The 21,775-nt window shown below is 49.8% G+C and overlaps 1 protein-coding gene across 4 annotated transcripts in view; it reads right to left on the bottom strand.

Moving 5' to 3' along the window:
- Nucleotides 1-15,720, bottom strand: part of TULP1 (TUB like protein 1) — a 37,218-nt gene extending 21,498 nt beyond the window's left edge. For 3 of the 4 annotated variants that reach the window (XM_005311656.4, XM_008175793.4, XM_042861498.2), the window contains exons 1-2: nt 13,285-15,720; nt 9,972-10,020 (exon numbers count right to left, since the gene is read on the bottom strand). In XM_005311656.4, coding sequence (XP_005311713.1) covers nt 9,972-10,020; nt 13,285-13,331 — 96 coding nt within the window. In that variant the 5' untranslated portion in view covers nt 13,332-15,720. The remainder of the gene's footprint in view (nt 1-9,971; nt 10,021-13,284) is intronic. The other variant, XM_005311657.4, reaches the window with a different exon arrangement.
- Between the last annotated feature and the right edge of the window lie 6,055 nt (nt 15,721-21,775).

Below are 21,775 nucleotides of genomic sequence, written 5' to 3'. Positions count from 1 at the left end.
GGAATTATTGGTTAAACTGAAAAACATGGGGATCGATATGAAAATCCAGAGGTGGATAAGGAATTGGTTAATGGGGAGAATGCAGCGGGTCGTATTAAAGGGTGAACTGTCAGGTTGGAGGGAGGTTACTAGTGGAGTGCCTCAAGGTTCGGTTTTGGGACCCATTTTATTTAATCTATTTATAACTGACCTCGGAACCGATTGCAGGAGTGGGCTGATAAAGTTTGCGGATGATACGAAGGTGGGAGGCGTTGTAAATTCGGAAGAGGATAGGGATATCCTGCAGGGAGACTTGAATGAGCTTGTGAATTGGAGTATCAGAAATAGGATGAAATTTAATAGTGAAAAGTGTAAGGTGATGCATTTGGGGATGACTAATAACAATTTTAGTTACAAGATGGGGACGCATTGGTTAGAAGTAACGGAAGAGGAGAAGGACCTAGGGGTCCTTGTAGACCGCAGGATGACTATGAGTCGACAATGTGACGTGGCGGTGAAAAAAGCCAATGCTGTCTTGGGATGCATTAGGCGAGGTATATCTAGTAGGGATAAGGAGGTCCTGCTTCCGTTGTACAAGGCGCTGGTGAGACCTCATTTGGAGTACTGTGTGCAGTTCTGGTCTCCCATGTTTAAAAAAGATGAACTCAAACTGGAACGGGTGCAGAGAAGGGCCACTAGGATGATCAGAGGAATGGAAAACCTGTCGTATGAAAGGAGACTAGAGGAGCTTGGGTTGTTTAGTCTGACAAAGCGAAGGCTGAGAGGGGATATGATTGCTATCTTTAAATATATTAGAGGGATTAACACAAGGGAGGGAGAAGAATTATTCCAGCTTAGTACTAACGTGGATACGAGAACGAATGGATATAAACTTGCCGTGGGGAAGTTCAGGCTAGAAATTAGACGAAGGTTTCTGACCGTCAGAGGGGTGAAATATTGGAACGGCCTTCCGAGGGAAACGGTGGGGGCGAGGGACCTGTCTGGTTTTAAGATTAAGTTAGATAAGTTTATGGAGGGAATGGTTTAATGGTAAAACATAGTAGTCAAGGAAAACCAAGCAATGGTAGGTAAATAGCATAATGGCTAAAAGGGGTCAGGATGGAGACTCTTGCCTATATGCTCGGGGTCTTACTGATCGCCATATTTGGGGTCGGGAAGGAATTTTCCTCCAGGGCAGATTGGCTGAGCCTCTGGAGGTTTTTCGCCTTCCTCCGCAGCATGGGGCAGGGATCTCTAGCAGGAGGGTCTCTGCCGATTGAAGTCACTAATAACAGGATTGGGGACTTCAGCAGCAGAGTCCAGGGAAGGGGTGGGGACGGTTTTATGGCCTGCAGCATGCAGGGGGTCAGACCAGATGATCATAATGGTCCCTTCTGACCTTAAAGTCTATGGTGTAAGTCAGGACAGATTCCCTGGAGCCAAGGGAGTTGCCTCAGTGTAAAAGTGGTGGTAATGGGGTCAGAGCCAGGGCCAGGAGGACCAGGGATATGCCTTCGCGGGATGGGCCAAACAATTTGTGATGTGGTGAAGGCCAAGACTATAACAGGGTTCAAAAAAGAACTAGATACGTTCATGGAGGATAGGTCCATCAATTAGCCAGGATGGGCAGGAATGGTGTCCTTAGCCTGTGTTTGCCAGAAACTGGGAATGGGCGACAGGGGATGGGTCACTTGATGATTCCCTGTTCTGTTCATTCCCTCCAGGGCACCTGGCATTGGCCACTGTCAGAAAACAGGACCCTGGGCTAGATGGACCTTTGGTCTGACCCAGTATGGCCGTTTGTTCTTATGGGGAAAGAGTGAAGAACTAAGCCAACGGATGGGACTTGGCTACAGGTGAAACGTCTCTCTACTCAACTCCAGAACTGCCAGGCTGGGCAGACCAGAGGTCCATATAGCTCAGTATCATGTCTCCGACAATGGTTGGAACTGGCTGTTTGGCGGAAGATGTAAGAACCCTGCAGGAGGCAGAGGTGGGATAACATGCCCCCAGCATTGGTCTCATCCTGGTCTCTAAGAGGTTGGCACCTCTAAAGCATGACGTTGAATATCCCTTCCAGAAACATTGAAATGCAGGGCTGGAAGGGACCTCGAGAGGCCTAGTCCAGCCCACTGCGCTGAGATAGGATCAAGTAAACCTAGACCAGCCCTGACAGGGGTTTGTCCAACCTGTTCTTAGAAACGTCCAATGACAGGGATTCCACAACCCCCCTTGGAAGCCTATTTCAGAGCTTAAACTACCCTGCCAGTTAGCAAGCTTTTCTAATAGCTAATCTCCCTTGTTGCAGATTAAGTCCGTTACTTCTTGTTCTATCTTCGGTGGATGTGGAGAACAATTGCTCCCCATCCTATTTATAACAGCCCTTCGCATATTTGAAGACTGTTACCAGGTCCCCCCAGCTCAGTCTTCTTTTCTCAGGACTAAACGTGCCCACTTTTTAACCTTTCCTCACAGGTCAGGTTTTCTAAACCTTTTGTCCGTTTTGTTGCTCTCCTCTGGACTCGCTCCAATTTGTCCACATCTTCCCTGAAGTGCGGCACCCAGAACCGGACCCAGGACTCCAGCTGAGGCCTCACCAGTGCCAAGTAGCGTGGGATAAGCTGTAACGCTGCATATTCTTGGTATCCATGTGACTAGCCAATCCCCAGAGACAAGAGCAACAGAGGCTGGGGCGGGGGGGGGGGTCATTAAAGGTGCAGAGAGGAGTGGGAGTGATAAGGAAACAGGTGTGTGAAAGGAATTGGAGCTCTCACAGCAGGTGTCCACAGCTCAACACCCAGCAGCTGGCCCTGGCTCCTGGAGATAATGCTCCCCTCTGCAGTCCCTCCAGGCGCACAGAGGCACCTTGGTGGTAGAAATTCACAACTCTGGGACCTGTGCTGTGTCTACTCAGGGGATAAAGGGAGGGTTTCAGTCTGCAGGGCTGGCAATACCTTTGCTTTAAAATAAAGGTGAAGGGGACTAGGGGGTTTAGCCAAATTCATGGAGGTTAAGTCCATTAATGGCTATTAGCCAGGATGGGTAAGGAATGGTGTCCCTAGCCTCTGTTTGTCAGAGGGTGGAGATGGACGGCAGGAGAGAGCTCACTTGATCATTACCTGTTAGGTTCACTCCCTCTGGGGCACCTGGCATTGGTCACTGTCGGTAGACAGGATACTGGGCTGGATGGACCTTTGGTCTGACCCAGTCTGGCCATTCTTATGTTTGTTCTTATGTACCATTGAAATGAACAGGAGCTGTGTGTCTAAGTCCCCGTGTCAGCGCTGAAACTCAGCCCAGCAGCTGAAAGCTTTTGAGGGTAGAATCTGCCTTGTGTCCAGTCGCTAGCGAGGGCTCTCTCCCTCGCCGAGAGAGGACGGCATAGAAACGGGTCCAAGCCTAAACTCAGCTCGCTCAGCTCCTGGGGAATCCTGACTCTGGATGTAAAAGCTCAGGCCCGTCTCTAACTCAACAACACAATGACAGAGCAGGGAGGGGCGTCTGAGAGACACTTACTCATGTCAGAGTCTGTATTGCGTCCATCACAGTAGTATCTGGGTGCGTTCCCAGAACAAAACAAAACCAGTGTTGCCCCAAAGCCAGGCCAGTTCCTGCCTCTGCACTGCACCTGCTAGCAAAATAATACTGGTGTGTGAAGCACAGACTATATGTGTGTCTGTGCACCCCTCCAGTGGCACAAATTTAGTTTTTGGGAACCAACAGGGCTTGATTGCCAGGGAAGGACTCTTTGGAGAAAGGAATATTCTGGCTTTTGTTCTAATCACAGGCCTGTTGTTTCTTTGCTCATCTGGTTATCACAGCACGAATAGCTGCCTGCCCTTCTTTGCCCACTCTGAGGGTCTCTGAGCTCTTTACAAACAGCTTCCCCTTCTAACGCAGGCATTACTTCACAAATGTGATTAAATGAAGAGTTAATGAGCCTCAGATGTGGTCGCCCCATCTTAATAAAAAATACATTGGAATTGGAAAAGGGCAACAAAAATGTTTAGGGGGATGGAATGGCTTCCATATGAGGAAAGATTAATAAGATGGACTTTTCACCTTGGAAAAGATTCGACTATGGGTGGATCTGACAGAGGTCTATAAAATCATAACTGGTGTGGGGAAAGTAAATAAGGAAGTGTTACTTACTCCTTCTCATAACACAAGAACTAAGGGCCAGCAAATGAAATTAATAGGCAGCAGGTTTAAAACAAATAAAAGGAAGTATTTCTTCACACAATGCACAGTCAACCTGTGGAACTCCTTGCCAGAGAATGTTGTGAAGGCCAAGACTATAACAGGGTTCAAAAAAGAACTAGATAGATTCATGGAAGATAGGTCCATCAATGGCTATTAGCCAGGATGGGCAGGGATGGTGTCCCTAGCCTCTGTTTGCCAGAAGCTGGGAATGGATGACAGGGGATGGATCACTTGATGATTACCTGTTCTGTTCATTCCCTCTGGGGCACCTGGCACTGGCCACTGTGGGAAGACAGGATATGGGCTAGATGGACCTTTGGTCTGACCCAGTATGGCCGTTCTTATGTAGCACCTGCACTCTTCGGAGACATGCCATGGGTCTATTACTGATTACACAGACCTCATCCAAACGTCGTACAGCCACGTGCAGGGGAACCGAGTCAGCACTGAGGCAGGGCAGGATGCTTCCCCTGTTGAAGCATCACCAGAGTTTTCCTGGGAGGTCTCCCATCCAAGAACTGACCACCCAGCTCTAGCCATATCCCAAAGAACAGAACCCAGGAATCCTGGCTCATGTTCTCTTCTGCTCCCTGCAACTAAGCTATGGGTTTGTAGTGACAGTGTCTACATTTGTGTTACCTCTATCAAGGGCACAACATTTTAAAAACCATAGAAACAAATTTTGGATGGAAAACCCCTTTGGCCCATCAAGCAAATTGAGTCTCTATTTCACAGAAGGACAGCCCCACCTCGCCCACCATGGAGGCAGAGATGTTGGGAGCTTTGAGGTAATTCTCCATTCTTGCCTTAAATTCTCAGCTTCTACAATTCTTTGCAGATTTGTTCTGTGCAGTGTTGTTGTAACCATGTTGGTCCCAACAGGACATGGGAGAGACAAGGTGGGGGAGGTGGTATCTTTGATTGGACCAACTTCTGTTGGTGAGAGAGACAAGCTTTCAAGCTTACACAGAGCTCTTCACGTTTTTTCAAATTCTTGCAGGTTAGTTGACAGTTCAGCGAGCTTTTTTCTCAGGGAAGGAGGCTCTCTGGATATCTAATCTAATCTCATGTCACCCAGGTCTCAGAGCAGGTGGGCTTCTATCTTCTTCTGCTTCAACATGTGGGTCCTCAAGAATATAGGAACTACCTGACTTGATCAGACCATCTAGCTCAGGATCCTGGCTCCAACACTGGCCAGCACTAGCTGCGTCAGAGAAAGGAGCAAGAAATTCTAAAGTGGGCAGTTATGGGATAACCTGCCCCTAGGGGAAGTTTCCTCCTGACCCCAATGGTTAGAGGTTGGCCTGGGCCCTGAAGCAGGAGGGTTGATAGCCATTCCAAAACTATTCTAAATCTAAATAGCCTCATTACCCATATAACAATCCAGTCCTCCTTTGAAGCCTGCTAAGCTCTGGGCCTAGGTATCTGCATACCTGTTGGCTGGCCACGTGGGTCCAAATTCAGGCCTTTCTTCATCAAACATTCCCTCTGCCCCCTGGATAATCTTTGCTGCCATTCACCAAGGTGTCACTGAATTTAAACAACAACAGAGGTTGGCCCAAGCTGCAAAGTTTGGACCTGGATCAGAATGTCCCCGAAGCTCAGGTGGGTTTGATCCGGGGTTTCAGCCCAACCTGCTAGACAGTAGAATGGTGCTGGCACTGGAACAGACCTGAATCTGGAGGAGGAAGGGGAGGGCATCTGGATCTGTGGGCTGGTTCTTACCTGCCTCTAAAATAACAGTTTTGAATCAATGGTTTGTAAAGCAGAATGACTTACCACCAAGTGGCCCAATGAACGGAAGCAAAAGGGAGAAAAAGAGAAAAGGCAGTTGGTAAACAGCCAGGGGATGGGAAGTGGAGAGATCACTAGCTAGGGGATACAGAGCATGGTGTACTCAGGTTCCATCTGCATTCAGGGCTCCAGGGAGGTCTGTAGGTGGTATGGTACCAGGTGGTAAGGTACTGTAGCTGGTCCTGCCAAGGCTCTATTCAAGTCAGGAGAGAAGGAAATCGGAATGCATCCTCAGCCTCGCCTAATAAAGCTCTTTCACCTACACAACCCCTGGCAGAGAAGGGATAACTTCCCTGGGAAGGATGTTTCAGCCACTCACTAGACCAGGATGCTTTCTCAGGTGTGTTCCATGTATTGTAACGAACACGGGCCCGGCCACCATGTGGGTGTTACAGGTGAGCATGGGAGGCCACCTCTCGGGAGGAGACAGGGCTAGGGCTGTGTGAGCAGCTGGGGTGCACATGGTATCCCCTCTGGAACATTAGTATTGGGGCTGGGGGCAGCAGCTGGGAAAGGAGCATTTCTTTTTCAAACAGGAAGATGCTGGAAGGGGAAAGAGCCAAGAAAGTCCTGATGGGGCAATGGAGGGATGAAGAATCAGGAGCCATCATGCCAGCTGGCCAATTCACACCCCTCCTCTAAAACAGCAAAGCACTGCTCTGCATGGGTTGGCCAGGATCATGTCCCCCATTCCCCCAGGCTCCCACGTTCATCTACGGCGGAGACTGTGAAGGAGGCATCTTGCTTCGCAGCCCGGGAGTGACAGGAGGAGCCTGTGCTAAAGACGATTGGGGTCCTCTGGAAAAGTGGTGGCAGGTAAAGAGATTTCGGTGACTGCAAGGTGTCCAGAAATAGCTTGTGAGAACCAGTTCCTCTGGGATTGAGGTCACCCAGAGCCAGAGCACAGAGGAAGTAGATGGATTAGATGTACCGCACCTAATCCCATTGAGCCAGGGCTATAAATAATGAGGATTCATCAGATCCAGACCACATGGCTTGGCAATTAGCTAGATAATAAACATTTGGGAAGTAGGTGCTGATTTAGAGCCCGCAGCCTGGTGCAAGGTGATGTAAGTAATACCCGGCTGCAGCCTCTCACTGGATTGCTGGTATATTCACCATTAGATCAAATCACCTTTCATGTCCCCACCTACAAGCTGCGCTCCAGTGGTTTCATTCTGGGCTGCTGCATGGGCTGGGGCTAATTATAAATTGATACCGAAACGAAACAGGAAACAGAGTAGGTCTGAGTCACTTCAATGAAATAGCACCATATTGTGCTAATTAACGACCTCCTGGGACATTTTGCAAGAGAAGGGGTGTGACCTCCACTGCCCTGGCAGATTACATCTGCCTCCCTACTTTCCCCTGCAGCTTCAACGGGCTACCGGTTTCTCCTTCCCCAAACTGCCATGTGTTGTTGTTGCTGTGTGCTGTTAAACAGCAGATGTGTTGCACCCCAGAGGTGGTCGCCCTTGCAGGATGTGCAAAGTAATTCGTGCTCCAACTAGTTCTGTAGCGCTAGTGATGAGGACGATATTATCCAGACTACTGAGAAGATAAGGCCTTTGCTCGGAGTTTTCATTCCAGAGAGTTTATACATATGCAATACACTTGTTTAAAAAGATTTTGATAGAAACTCTTCAAGCTCCGTCTGGATGAAAATTGGAAGATCACAGTCAGATCCTAATGAGAAAAGCAGCTCCCTGTCTGTCTTTGCTCTATCCACCATGGCATACAGTTCAAACAGAAGAGGAGATTTTGGTAGGCAGAACACAATTACCTTCATGGAATAAGACCTTCCAGGTCAAGTTTCAGCTGTAAACCAACTGTTACGAACCGCTGGAGAGAGGAGCGTATCGTCACAGAAATACTGACAGACCCGTAAGCACCGGAATGGGGCTGCCAGCTGCTGCTGCCAGGGATCAGAAACCGTTCTACCCATTGAGGAGTCATGTATATGTGACTTGCCTCAGGCTACGCGCCGCATTGGTGTCAGAGCTGGGGCTAGAACTCCATCTTGACTCCTGGTCCTGATCTTTAACCTTAGAGAACATCTCCGGCTCACGCTATAAACATATAAAACAACCCAAATATTTGGGTTTATAAAAGTGGCTCTTGTGTAACAAAGGGGAGTATTTTCCCTACTGACCCTTACTTTTCCCGCCACATGGACATTTTTAGATAGGTCTCGATTAATTTTAGCTTGCTGAAACTCCCTTCGTTAGCAGCCACGGTTCCGGGAAGACAGCAAAATGCACGCGGTGCTGTTTCTGTGTTAGGGAAACTCACATCTAAAGACCTTTTGCAAATGTAGCTAAGGAGATCAATGGGCATTTTCATTTCCAAATCATCCATAAAGATTCGCTGGTGACACCCGGTGAAGTGCTCAATCTCGTTCTCAAACCTCAGAGTTTAAATCTCAGGGTAGCTGCTTGCTATGTTTTAAGCGTGCCTTTCTAGGACTTCACTGCTGAGACGTCCCAGTTTCTTGCTCATACTTCTCCACCTCCATTGTACTTTGGCCTCCTAGCGTCCAATTGGGTTAATACTGCGTGCAAGACAGGAGCAAACCTCGCATCCAAAAACTGTTTTGGGATTGGATGAGCTTTTGTCCTTTGCAAGTTTGCCTGGCATTACTTTCCTCACCTTTCCCTTTGAACTACATGCTTCCATCCTTACACGTAACAAATCCAGAAGACCTTAATTCCAATAAAGCATCTCGAAGGCCACCAAGTAAACCACAAGTCATTCGCACGCCAAGGTCTGGACTCTACCATTTTTGCTCACAATGTTAATTTTTGGTAAGACAGCAAACCACATCTCAGCCACGACAAGAAACCAAAACTCTGCAATGGTGGTTTGTAAGCAATCAGCTTCCAACTTAAGTTCTGCCATAAGATTGTAACCAGCGTTGTTCTCATCTAAAGTGGCGAGAACACCCTTGACCTGATCTTGTAGCAGACAGGCCGCCCTGATCCTTGCTGACCATCTGGTTGTGCTTTGGCACTTTAATATAATGCTAAGATGCTTTTTCAACACTTCCCTGTGACGAACAGAAGTGGCAAAAAGGGTCTAAAATCTTGGAACGATTCCACAAAAATGGGACAACTTGGGGAACACCTGCTGACCAAGATTCAGTGAGCGGGCAGCATGTGGGATGAAAGACGTGGACGGATTTCCTTGCTGCATTCGATTTTAAACACAGTTGTATGCTGAAGCCACGTGAGCTCTGCCATAGCTTTGGGCCCAGCAATCAGCCATATCTAAACCATCTTTTTTCAGCTTCTCTAAAATAACCTCGGTAATCCGCTGCCCTGCTTTGGTGTGGAGGGCAATGAAATCTGCAAAGCATTAAAGAGGGCTCGGAATGGTCCATTTGGGGCTCTTGTTGGAAGGAAAGAGCAAAAAAACAAAACAAATCATGGGGTTCTGTACATGCCTGGTTCCACTGGAACCATTTGAACCCCTGTTTACACGGGCCCGCTCAGGCCCCAAGTTCAGAGCTGGACCAGAATTTAGCCAAAGTCTTGGCTGCGGGTGGGGTAGGGGAATCAGCTGGGGCCACACTCTGCATGGGTGTGTTTGGGTAGAACCCCTAGTACAGACTCCAGAGAGGGCAGCGTATCATTCCCAGAACTCACCGTTCGTTCTAAGAGCCTCGTATACAAACACAACTGCTTTATCTGAGCACAAGAGACTGGAGAGTCCCTCAGTTCTGGGCTCACAACCCATACCCACAGTCTAGCCCATCTCTGTGAAGCAGCTTCACAGTCATAATTATCTTCCCAGCCCTGCCAGCAGGCTCAGTCCAGGAACACAAACACACATCGGTACCCGAAGCAGACGGCAAGTCTGAATCTCCTACATTCTCATCAGCTACTCTCCGAAACTGCCTGAGATACTGCTGTGATAGGAGCCACAGGAAAACCGAAGGCAGGCAGATGTATAGGGGCTTAGCGTTAGGCAGGAGAAGAGTGGGAAGATTTTCTTACCTGCTTGTTAAGTTTCTGCTTTTGAGGGCTCCCGGGTTCCTCATTCACACTGTGGGGGGGAAAAACAGTGCAATGAGATGAAGGCCTGCGTTTCCAAAAGCAACGGTGACTTTGCATGGCTCCGTTTTCAAGGGCCCACCTGGAGTGGCCTTAAAGGCCGTGCTTAATTTGTTCCAGGGCTTGGCTGGTCATAGCCCCGGCGCCGCTGGGCCTGGCAGTTCCGAGCCCTGGCGCCGCTGGGCTTGCTGCATCAGTTATGGATGTAAAAAAATTGCTTGAGCCCTGGCACTGCTTTCATTACAAATTAAGCACTGCTTAAAGGGGCTTGATTGTCAGTGGATGGATGCTCAGTGCTGTCTCATACAGCATGCCTCAAGCTGGGCTCCCAACAGTGGAAGCAGCCGAAGTCACCAGTCCCGTTAGAAAATCGTGGAGAGGGAAACACACAAACTTTGACCCTTGGGTTTACATCAATCCCAGCTGAGAGAGAGAGAGAGAGAATCCACTGCCTGCTCCCACTCCCCCATACTCTCCCTGCCCACTTCTTTCTTCTGGGGCTAGAGGGAATACAACTCTGTACCAAGAGGGCATTCTGTAGACTGGTGTATTACAGGTCACTAACACAGGATCTCTGAGCAAGAGATGGACAATCCACAGAGGCACCCTGTGTGCCCTTCCAAGTTGCCACATGCTGTTTCCTATCTCCTTTATTTCCCACGGGTCTCAATTTCCATTCCCATCCTTGCTGTTTTTCTGGCTGCTCCCAGGACTTGTGACTGTTTGTCACGGGAACAGAGAATTTGGGAGCATTTACAATAGAAGAACCAGCAAACAGACCCCTAGCAAACCCAGCTGCGCAACAAGGTAGTTTCGGGACACCCAGAACAACTGCATCAACTGTTAAGGCTCTCAGGGGGAGGGAGGGAGATTCTGCTTCTAGTTTAGCCCAGAAAGTCCTAATGCTGCTCAGAGCTGGAGATGCGGAGTGGGGTGGGCGATGGCAGATGGGACATGCCAGCAGTGCTCAGGCTGCCACGGCACCATTGGTAAAACATCTCTGAGCAGAAATTGCCACTGTCCTCTGGAGAGGTGACCCTCTCATTCCAGCAGATGGCATTGCAGCCTGTCAATGTAGCTAGCAATGTTTGTTGTTAAATACTAATTTTTACACACACACACACACAGCAATGGCTGTTGGGGGGAGGGATCCTTTGGCAGGCTTGCGGCCAGTGGTCAGGCAGAGGAACCCTTGGCAGCATGTTTTCGTGCATTTTCAGACCAGAAGGGATCAACCAGTCTGACCTCCTGCCTAACCCAGGCAGAGGATTTCACCGAGTGACTGATTCCTGCATCAAGCCCACGAGTGCTGGCTAAGCCAGAGCAGATCTTTTCGAAAGAGACACCCAGCCTGGATTTAAACACCCCGTCCCATCCCCAAGTAAGATAGTCCAGGGGTTAATTACCTCACTGGTAAAATAATCAATACATAGATACAAATTTCACCTCATTTCTAATCTGAATTTGTCTAGCTTCAACTTCTGGCCATTGGATCGGTGTCTGCGAGATTTAGAAAGCTTCTCTCCCGTTAGGTACTTACAGACAGTGATCAGGTCACCTCTGAACCTACCACTTTGTTAAGCTAAATGGATTGAGCTTCTTTAGTCTCGCTGCAAAGGCAGGTTTTCCAGAGCTCAGTAATTCTTGTAGTTTTCCCACCCCCCCGAATCTGTCAACATCCTTTTTGAATTGTGACGATCCTTCCAGCCAAGGATGGACAGATCCCCTTTCAGAGCCTGGCAATGCCAGAGGGGGTGTTGCTGATCCCTGAAAAAAATCTCGGTCATCGCCGGCCCAGGAACAGATGTTCGGGTCTCTGACACGGCAGGCGATAGCCAACCCTTGGTCCTTTCTGGCCCATTGTGGCTAATCGAGATGGTGAATGTCAGATGACTAGCTTCACTCCCTCCTGGGTTTTGGAGCAAGCATCTGTTTGCATTCTCACAGATTGCTGCTCGTTTTGGAACGGACTAAAAAGCCATCAGCTGGCCCAAGAAAATTCTGCAGGCCTCTCGTCTAACTCAGACGTCTGCAGTCCATCGGAGCAGCCATCTGAAATGCCCAGTGTTCTGCTGCAGCGTTTCCTGGGGGACATATAGGAGTCCAAGGAATACGCTGGCTAAGGCAGCAGCAAAGCACACGTCCAGAGCATGCCAGTGACTCTAAGGGTGTACGTTGGGGTGCGTAGGGGCTCGGGTAATAGCTCCGTGCTCCCAGATACAGCCAGCCTCTCTGGTAGGTGAGCCTGATGACAAAGATACCTTGGCACAGTGTTTCCATGCAGCCAGCCCCGCCAGACCCCTCCCAAGCAGGAGACCCCCGGAGCAGTTCTCCCCCGCCCCCCCCCCCCCCCCCCCCGAGAAATCCCCGTTCTTCACTCTTTGTTCAACAGACTCTGCCTGCTAACAGCTGGTGGAAATTTTCCAACGGGAGGGTTTCCGTTAGGAACGGGGCAAGTTTAGTCGAAACCAAAACCTTTCCTGTTTTGATTTCAATGAAAATTTCGACGGGCACAAAGTCGATAAAACACATTTTGTGTCAACGGCATCATTTCAATTAATTCCGTTCAGACTCGTAAATTCGAATATGAATGGTAATGTGATATTTATATCTATATCATACAGCATCATGTTCTGACATGATTGAAAACAAACTTTCTGATGGCCCTGAATGGACGTGTTTTAGAATTTTCATTCTCTGGCCAATTGCATCTTGTTCTTCCGATTCCAAATGAATAGCCCCCCCCCCCTCCCCCCAAATCTTGAAATTTCCCACAGAATGGAAATTTCCCTCGCTGGCCAACTCTAGGTCTGCTGACTGATGATTGCAGAGTATCCCTCCCCACAGGAGAAAGTGGGATGTGATCTCCCCAGGGCAAGACTGAGATAGACTGTGGGGGAACCCTAAAAGGTAGGCTCCCATTGGGGTCCATGGGAAAGCCTTTCTCGTCTTCCATAAGCTTTGGATGAGGCCCTGAATGAACATGGAGAGACTGGTTTCCTGGAGAGCAACGTTCCTCCAAGTCAGGGGTAGAGTCTACACTAGGGAGACGTCTGTGTTTGCTCGAGGCAATGCTCCCTGACTGCTCAGAGGTGGAGAAGTTCCAAGGCTAGAAACCCAGGTTGCAATATTCCACTGTGACCTTGGAGCCTGATCTTCAGACAAAACTAACCCCTCCCACCCCCACCTTCTCCCTACAACCAGGACCATGTCAAATGTGTGAGAGCAGCCGGGGCAGAAGGAACCGAACACTCACCTGTCTGAGGTCCACACCTCACGCAGGATCTCCGACTGAAGGGGCATGGCAAGCGGCCGGCGGGGCTCTGGCTCACGGGGAAGCGAGGCTGGGCCCCAGACCTGGAGCACAAAGTCACCTTATTGGCAGGTGCGAAGCTGGAGCGCTCTCTGCTCCTTGTCCAGATGTTCTTCCACTCCGGCACAGGCCGCACACACACCGGGTGGATTTTAAATGCAAGACGTGACCAGCCACAGATTTGACCCTGTTCGGCTGGGGAATCCCTGCTCCGGCTTGCCTGTTAATCTGCCCCAGAGAATCCTGGGGCAGCCTCACAACATTCGCTTATTTCGATGAAGTTGATTAGCTGATCAAATTCATTTTCTCTGGCACCCACCAGCACTGCAGCGGCCCAGCCTTCAGCGCAGGCAGGTCTGCGTAGTGCTTCGGCGGCCGCGGAGAGCCACAGAGACGATTAACTTTTTATTTCTCTTGAAACTCGGTAATAGGATTTCAGGGGCTCATGGCCAGGCAGCCAGGCCTCCTGGGAGGTTCTACAGAATGCAGCAGCTGTCACAGTAATTCATTCAAACAGGGGCCAAGGGAGCTTGATGGATCACACAATATACCGCTGCGACTCTGGATGAGCGAGTGTAAAACGCATGTGTGCCGTGCCCAGAGAGAGACGCACACAGACGGACAGCGTGTGTGCGTATACAGTTAGTGGGTGCGAGTGTGCGTGTGCACAGCACACAGAGTTTCAATGGCACCTCTCTGTGCTGAACGAAAGCTGGAGCAGGGCACGGTGGGGCCCACCCCAGGCTGGGATGGAAAGAGAAGGGAGCTGAAGTCTGATATACGATCAGCTATAGAAGTCGGGCCATTCGCAGGGGAGAGGTCGCTGTGTGTTTGTCTCCACTGCGATCCGAGGCGTGATTGCAGCATGCGTAGTACCAGACTAGCCTTCATCTTGTTCGCTCCAATAACAGCAGCAGCAGCACAGGCTGTACACGCCTGTGAGGGATACGTGCTGGAGCAGCACTAGCCGGGAAGCTAAAGCGGCACAGGCTGGCTGCGTAGATTTCAAGGCCAGAGAGCCCATTCTGAACAGGTTGTCTGAGCTCCTGCATTGGGCTCATAATTTCCCGGAGTTTACCACGGTGCGACTGAGAGTCCGGTCTGCCTCCCCATTGACTCACACCGAATAAACCACTGACACTCAATGGAGTTCCACCAGCATGAAACCCGTGCAAGAGGCAAACCAGGCCTAGGATCTCTTTGGGTCAGTTACGCCTCGCCCTCTCTGGCCTCACAGAACACCACACCCCCATCCCCATATGCCCACAGTGCAAGTGGAGGTGTGGCTGCAGCCAAGCTGGCTTCCTTCTAGCTTGGCTACCTGCTGACAAAGCCCTCAGCATTGCTGGGTAGTCAGCACTAATGATTCCACCCACGTGAGCCCTCCCTCCCCCCATTTTGGTGGGCTGATGCCATGAGAGGGCAGCAGGGGGCTGGGCAAGCTATTCTGGGCACTCCAGCCCCACATCGCTCAGCCTCGGAGACCAGGGATTTCAACCCTGATCTACTTAGGAGATACACAACCTGACTGAGCTGGGCCCCTGACGTAACTGCCCTGGCACACAGACTCCGTCCTGACCCGGTGGCCTAGAATTGCTGTGGAAGACGATACTGTGGGGCCTGGTCCTGCAGTGCCTTACCCCAGATCCTTAGGGAATGGAGTCCGGCTGGCGTGCACAACTGCACGAGATAGAGCATCAGGGCTACAACAAACTGCATCTCCGGCTGCTTTACAGCTTCAAACCCCGCAGGTGGGGGGCCCGGTTGTGTGTAGCTAATCCCTTTGCCTAACTATGCCGTGCTCAGCACTCTGCATATTCCGCCCCCGCTTTCTGCTAGCAGAAGCTGAGCTTGCAAGGCCTGGTCACAATGAGTCTGTCTGCACGGGGGTTCCAGCCACCAGGGCCGGATTAACCCACAGGCTAATAAGGCTACAGCCTTAGACCCTGCTCTTTTTAGGCCCTACTGGTCAGGCAGGGGGTGCGGCCGAGGCCGGGAGCGAACTTGCTCACGCGGCCCGGCTGGAGCGCTCCTGCCATCAGGAAAGGCAAAGCAGCCCCCTGTGGCTAGGAAGGAGCTCAGACTGCCGCCTGCTGCAGAAACACACTGCCAGGGATCCGGTTAACACTGGTGACCGGACACTACAAATCCGGTTATCACGGGAACCCGTGCCAGTCGTGGGTGTCGTTTGAGCAGGCATTGCCCCCTCCCCCGCAGCTCCCCCCAGCCTGATTTCTCCGGAGCTCTGCTTAGCTGCCAGGGAGGGAAGAAGAGGAGGGAAGAGGCTCCCCTCTGTCCCTCTCCTGGGCGAGGCTGGCAGGCAGCTCCAGGACGCTGCCTCCTGGGTCCTAGTGCCCGTCACCGTCATCTTCTATGTGTGCTGGGTCCCGTTTCTGGACAACGGGTGAGTGCCTGTGTGGGGGCAGGGCAAGGGGGTGGTGGGGGGAAGAGGCAGTACCAGAGCGGTGGGGGCGGGAGCTTGCACAGAACCTGCATACACTATCCAGCTCCGGCCAGAACTACTGCCCCTCCCATGTCTAAGGAACGAATTCCCACACATTTGTAGGAAAAACAAAACAAAACCTCCCATTCTGGATACCAGTCCTTTAACTTTTACAGAACTTTCAATCGAGGGGCTTCAGATGTATGATGCACTGTGTTCGACACTGTATTGAACTGTACTAAAAATCAAAGAACTCCAATTTTTTTTCTTTGATGTATTTTTCTGTACTTAGATGCACAGGCCACCAAGTTCTTTCCTTATGCTCAGCCTAATGCCACAAGCCAACACATCTTTGTATTTTTAAGGGATTGCAAAAGCACTGGAGGAAGCTCAGCACACAATGTTAGAGGTCTCCTTCCCTTCTCCCTCAAGGATTTTAAATCCACTTCAGAGCAGGCTATGATAGAAAGACTGGCTGAATAGGCTAAAGGCTGGTTCTCTAGCAGTTCAATCCATCATAAAAGTACCTCACATTTAATTTCTTTTGAGTTTCATTCCAAAAACTTAAAGCTAAATAAACCTGAAGTTAGTCCTCTTTTTTCTGCCCCAACTCAAACTAACTTCTTTCCCAAGTGGAAAATATTGGGTGAGCCTGGAATGCAATTCGAGAAGGGAACGGGAACACAGGCCAATTCCTGATGACAGTTACACCTGTGTAGCCTTACTGACTTCAGGGAAAACAGAATTTTGCACAAGAATAGATTTGGGTCTCTTCTGCTTTTCCACACCTGGTATAAGCAGAATCTCATTCACTTTCCTCCCCTAAGCTCTGCGCACTTTAAGGGAAAAAAAAAAAAGCCACGTCCCTTGTGATCCCCCAGTGCTTTCAGCACCATTGAAAAGTACTCCTTGCAGTTTACGTACTGGCTGCCCTGGTGCTCCGGTGCCAAGATAGGGCTATGGGTTCCATCTATCACCCCACCACAGTTAGGGAATCCCATTGCAGCAAAGCCATCCACTATGACCTGCATGTTTCCCAGAGTCACTACCTTTAGTAGCAGCAACTCAGTGATTGCTTTGGCTACTTGCCTCACAGCAGCCCCTACAGTAGATTTGCGCACTCCAAATTGATTCCCGACTGACCAGTAGCTGTCTGGCGTTGCAAGCTTCCACAGGGCTATCGCCACCCGCTTCTCAACTGAGAGGGCTGCTCTCATCTTGGTATTCTGGCACTTCAGGGCAGGGGAAAGCAAGTCACAAAGTTCCATGAAAGTGCCCTTATGCATGTGAGAGTTTCGCAGCCACTGGGAATCGTCCCACACCTGCAAAACTATGCGGTCCCACCAGTCTGTGCTTGTTTCCCGGGCCCAGAATTGGCGTTCCACGGCTATAACATGCCCCATTAACAGCATGATCTCCAAAGCGCCGGGCCCACGGTTTGATAGAATTCCATGTCCTCATCACTCTCGTCGCCGCGCTGCCGTAGCCTACTCCTCGTTGCCTGGTTTTGCGGGTTCTGGTTCAGCATAAACTCCACGATAACACGCAAGGTGTTTACAATGTTCATGACTGCTGTCTTGAGCTGAGTGGGCTCCATGCTTGCTGCGGTATGGCGTCTGCACTGTTCACCCAGGAAAAAGGCGTGAAACGGTTGTCTGCCGTTGCTTTCCCGGAGGGAGGGGTAGGATGTACCCAGAACCACCCATGACAATGTTTTTGGCCCCATCAGGCATTGGGATCTCAACCCAGAATTCCAATGGGCGGAGGAGACTGCGGGAGCTACGGGATAGCTACCCACAGTGCAACGCTCCGGAAATCTACGCTAGCCCCGGTACATGGACGCACACCGCCAAATTAACGTGCTTAGTGTGGCTGCATACATTCGATTTTATACAATCTGTTGCCAAAAATCGAATTCTTTAAATTCGGATTAATCCCGTAGTGTAGACATACCCCATGTCATTCAAAAGCAGAAAGGCTTTAGATTCCGTTTAATGTTTATACAGTGATTTTGAAGAGCTAACATGGTACAGAAGTGCTAAATATTACGACTGGACAGCCATCTAAAGATCTGTGTCACTTCTAGTTGGTACCTTTTTCTTACAAACAAATGCAAACCATAGGGGGCTGGTGCACATAGAACTCATACTTAAAAAACCGCAGTAGCTCTGACATGATCACACATTCTAGAATAGATAATACTTAGTCCTGCCATGAGTGCAGGGACCGGACTAGACGACCTCTCGAGGTCCCTGCCAGTCCTATGATTCTATTCTATGCTTCTAATTGTGGCAGAGCTTGGTGACAGAGTGGCCTGATGTGGTGAATCACTGGAGATTAACTACACAAACTGGGTATCATCCCACAAATATTTGGGTTCAATTCATTGTCCTCAACCAGTGCCTCACTGGGAGGCAGCTTTCAGAGCAAGACAGCCTAAAATACAATGCCACCCAATGTAATTTCCCTACTCCTACTTCCTCTACTTCAGTGGGTTTTACACCCGAGTGCTTTTCTTTTACATAATAAGAGCTGGCTGCCTCCCAGAGGGCAGAGTGAGATAGGGTGTGTGGTGTAGAGTCCATAGCTTGGGGGAAAACACCTGCAGGGCTTGGCTTTGCACTGTGCCACGTGGAGAGCTGAGGGTAGATGTACAAGGTGGAAAGAGGTGAGCAGGATGGGGAATGTTGCAGTGTTCATCCTCATACAGATGAGCACTCCACTTCCTCAGAGGAAGGAGGCCCAGGAGGACAGTGTAGCATCCCCTGTGCTACCTCTTACTCAGAAGTATCTGTAGCGAGATGTTTGATGACTTCATAATTTTTTTTTGCAATATGTCATTCATACTTAGGCCCTTCCCCCCTTAGGCCCCTTGTTACCTTAATCCTGCCCTGCCAGCCACACAGGCATCCTGCAACCCCCTGCTCCAACCTGGGGCTCAGAGCCAGCTGGAGCAACCCAGAAACTGGGCCAGAGCACCCATACAATGAGTTGAATCGGCTTACGTGAACAGGGCTCTCTCCAGGCCTGGAACCCCTGGGAAGCGGCAGTACCAGTGCCTGCCCTCCATCAGTGTGAACACCTCCACTGACGTGGATGATAGGATGGTTGACAGGGTTCCATCCCTCTCTACCCGGGGAGTGAATGGAGCCCAGGAAGTGATACAACCATTCAGTGCTTTGATTAAAGACAGGACTTTCTCCCCTCTTTCCTGTGTAACAGCATTACCGAGAACCCTGAAGAACAGACAGGCTAGTTGCTAGCAGCTGGCTGTACTATCTAATCCATCTCTATATTTATAGGTGTGTAACTCCATAGCATCTGACATTCCCTTTGAAGTTACTTCGCTTGCATATTATGCAAGCAATCACATCTCTGCCTACTGAGCAGGGTCACTGGGTCTTTTTACCTGTTGAGTTGACTGAGGTTTTGGTTTTTAAATCTGATGCAACTTAGCTGTCAGGACAGATCAATTGTATTTTTGACTTTCCCATTGTCACTTGACTGTCACTGTTGAGTCACCAAGCCAGCACACACAGCACAACGTGAGTAAGAGATGGTATAAACTTACAGAGAAACGGGATGGAAAGAGACTGAAAGGTGAAATCTATAGCATGTGCAGCCTTCAGTTGGTGGTAACGGAAAGTCAGGCCCTGATCCTGTCTCTTGTGCCTGCGCAGAGTTCCAGCGAAATCAGCAGGGCTCCAGCCACATGCATCTGATTGGGAGTCAGAGTATGTTTCTTGTGACCACTTGAGGGTCTGCATAACATTCTCCTAGTGCAACTGAAACCTACTGAGAACAAAACATTTATCAAGAAATGCTATGGGGAAAGTGCCAAAGTTCCTTAGTTTAGCCTGAGGACCGCAGGGATGCAAGATATCAAGTCACTGCACTTAATCTCTTGTATTCTGTTTCATTGTCAGCACTGGTGAGCGATTTTTCATTCAGCAGGCCATGCATCGTCTCTCAGGGCTGGCTGCTGATGTCCAGAGTTGGGCGCCCTGGAATTTTCTGGCTGTGACTCTGAAGACCAAGGCCTTGGTCATGGGCGGGCAGAGTCAAATGTCTGTCCACTGGAGATAAACTCTTCCCCTATTATAGCAATGGCCAGAGTAAAGAAATGGCAGGCACTTGTTCAAGTCTAATTTATCCTGAGCCGTTCCGCTATTAAATTGTGTTGGTTTCATTCATTTGAATGTGTTAGAATAGGAAACTTTTGTACCATTTCCACTACCAAACCATGAACGGCTCCCTGAGTCATTTCCCGCTCAACTCCTGCAGTGGCTTCACCCCCAGATTTTGGTTTCTTTTCTCCATTTTACCTTCCAGGATCTGGAGCCTGGCAGACAATTTGGGACTTAGCCACTGTCTTTCCCCATCTGTTTAGCCAGAGAGGTAAGTTTCTGGTCCCATTCCTACTTCTCAAGGTAACAGAGGCTTTGTCACCGAACTGGAGCTGTAGGAATGGGATCAGCTGCTCCCTCGGGAGAGCCATAGTTCAGTGGAGTTACTTCTGATCTACACAGGGGTAAGTCAGAGTTGAATGGGGCCCCATCTGCTAATCACTAAAGTTCCAGTCTGACTGCCTGCATGCTGGGGCAGAATGCAAACGGTTCAACAAACAAAACAAACTTGGAGGAAGAACGTTCCTGTTGGAGGGGAATGCTCCCCTGTGCCCATATTGCTACAAGCAACATTTGGTAAAATACAGGGGCTCTAGAACTCGGGAGATGCTAAGACCATTGGCTGCTAAGGCAGTGATGGTTTATTAACGAAGCGCAGGTAACAGCAAGGGTGGCGAAGACAGGAAGCGTTGAGAGCACGCAACGCATGCAGTGAGGCTCTCGAAGTCTCCTCAGCTCCGCTGGAGTCGAGCTTCGCAGCAGCACTGCTTCCAAGAATGGGCCACGATCCCCCCTCGAACCCAGCGCCTAGAGTTGAACTCTGATCCCCTGGTTAGTACAACTCTGACCTATCTGCAGCAACCAACCTACTTAATGCTCATGGTGTGTTCTGCCCGGTCTTATTTCCTAGCCAGCTGCATCGTGTGCCACTAGGTGGCACCACAATACCATTTATCTATTTGAATGTCAAGAGCAAAAATATGCCTGGTTTCGAAGAGGAAAGGGGACCTGTGTGATGGGCTGAGGGAGGGAAGACTGTGGTGTGTAAGCCCTTTCCCTCCACATCAAACATCCTCTGCAAAGCAATTGCTTTTGTTATTCTTTGACCAGGCTAATGCATTATTCTTAGCAAGCGATTCACTCTGACTGGCATTTGGCAAGCTTCCAAGCCAGTGGCTCCTTCACCTACAACATCCTCCCACTCCTTCAAATCCTTTTTCCAACACTCGCTTCCTTGCCACCAGAATCCTTCCTCCACGTCTCTCCTCTCCACAGCCCTCTGTCAGAGCACAGAAACCTCTACCCCAGCTCCCTCATGTTCAGTGCCTCCAACCCACCTCTTCCCCAGAAGCCTCCCAATAAAGATGGGCGTTGCAGGAACGCTAACAATCAGGGGGTGCTCTCCCTTTTGATTCAGTCCTGAGCCAACTGCCCGGCATGCCAATAGAGCGATGTTCTGCTGACGGTGTCTCCTCCAGCATGGGATGTCAAACCGAAGAGCTAAGCAGCCATGGCCATTAGACACCCATAATATTTTGCACAAGAGTAACAGAGTTAGCCCAGGCATCCTGATCGGATTCCAATCCTATGCGTAAATACGTTCTGCTTAACTCTCTCCTTCACGTCTCGTTTTAAAACTGCTGTGTAGTGCCGCCGTGCATCATTATACAGTCCGCCCCAGAGGCAGCTGCATTTCAGCAGTGGGTGACGCTGGACACAGCTTTCAAAACACTGGGCTCCTTTACGGTTGAATCTTTTCACCCCGATGACAGCTATAATTAATAAAACAGCCAACAGGCCGTAGCTCAACTGACTGTCTCAGCACCCTGCAAAATGTTCAGTTAAACACAGACCAGTTCTCGAG

The sequence above is a fragment of the Chrysemys picta genome, chromosome 4 (genome assembly GCF_011386835.1).
Source record: "Chrysemys picta bellii isolate R12L10 chromosome 4, ASM1138683v2, whole genome shotgun sequence".
Classification (NCBI taxonomy): Eukaryota; Metazoa; Chordata; order Testudines; family Emydidae; genus Chrysemys; species Chrysemys picta.
This window is presented reverse-complemented; position numbering and strand designations above follow the sequence as displayed.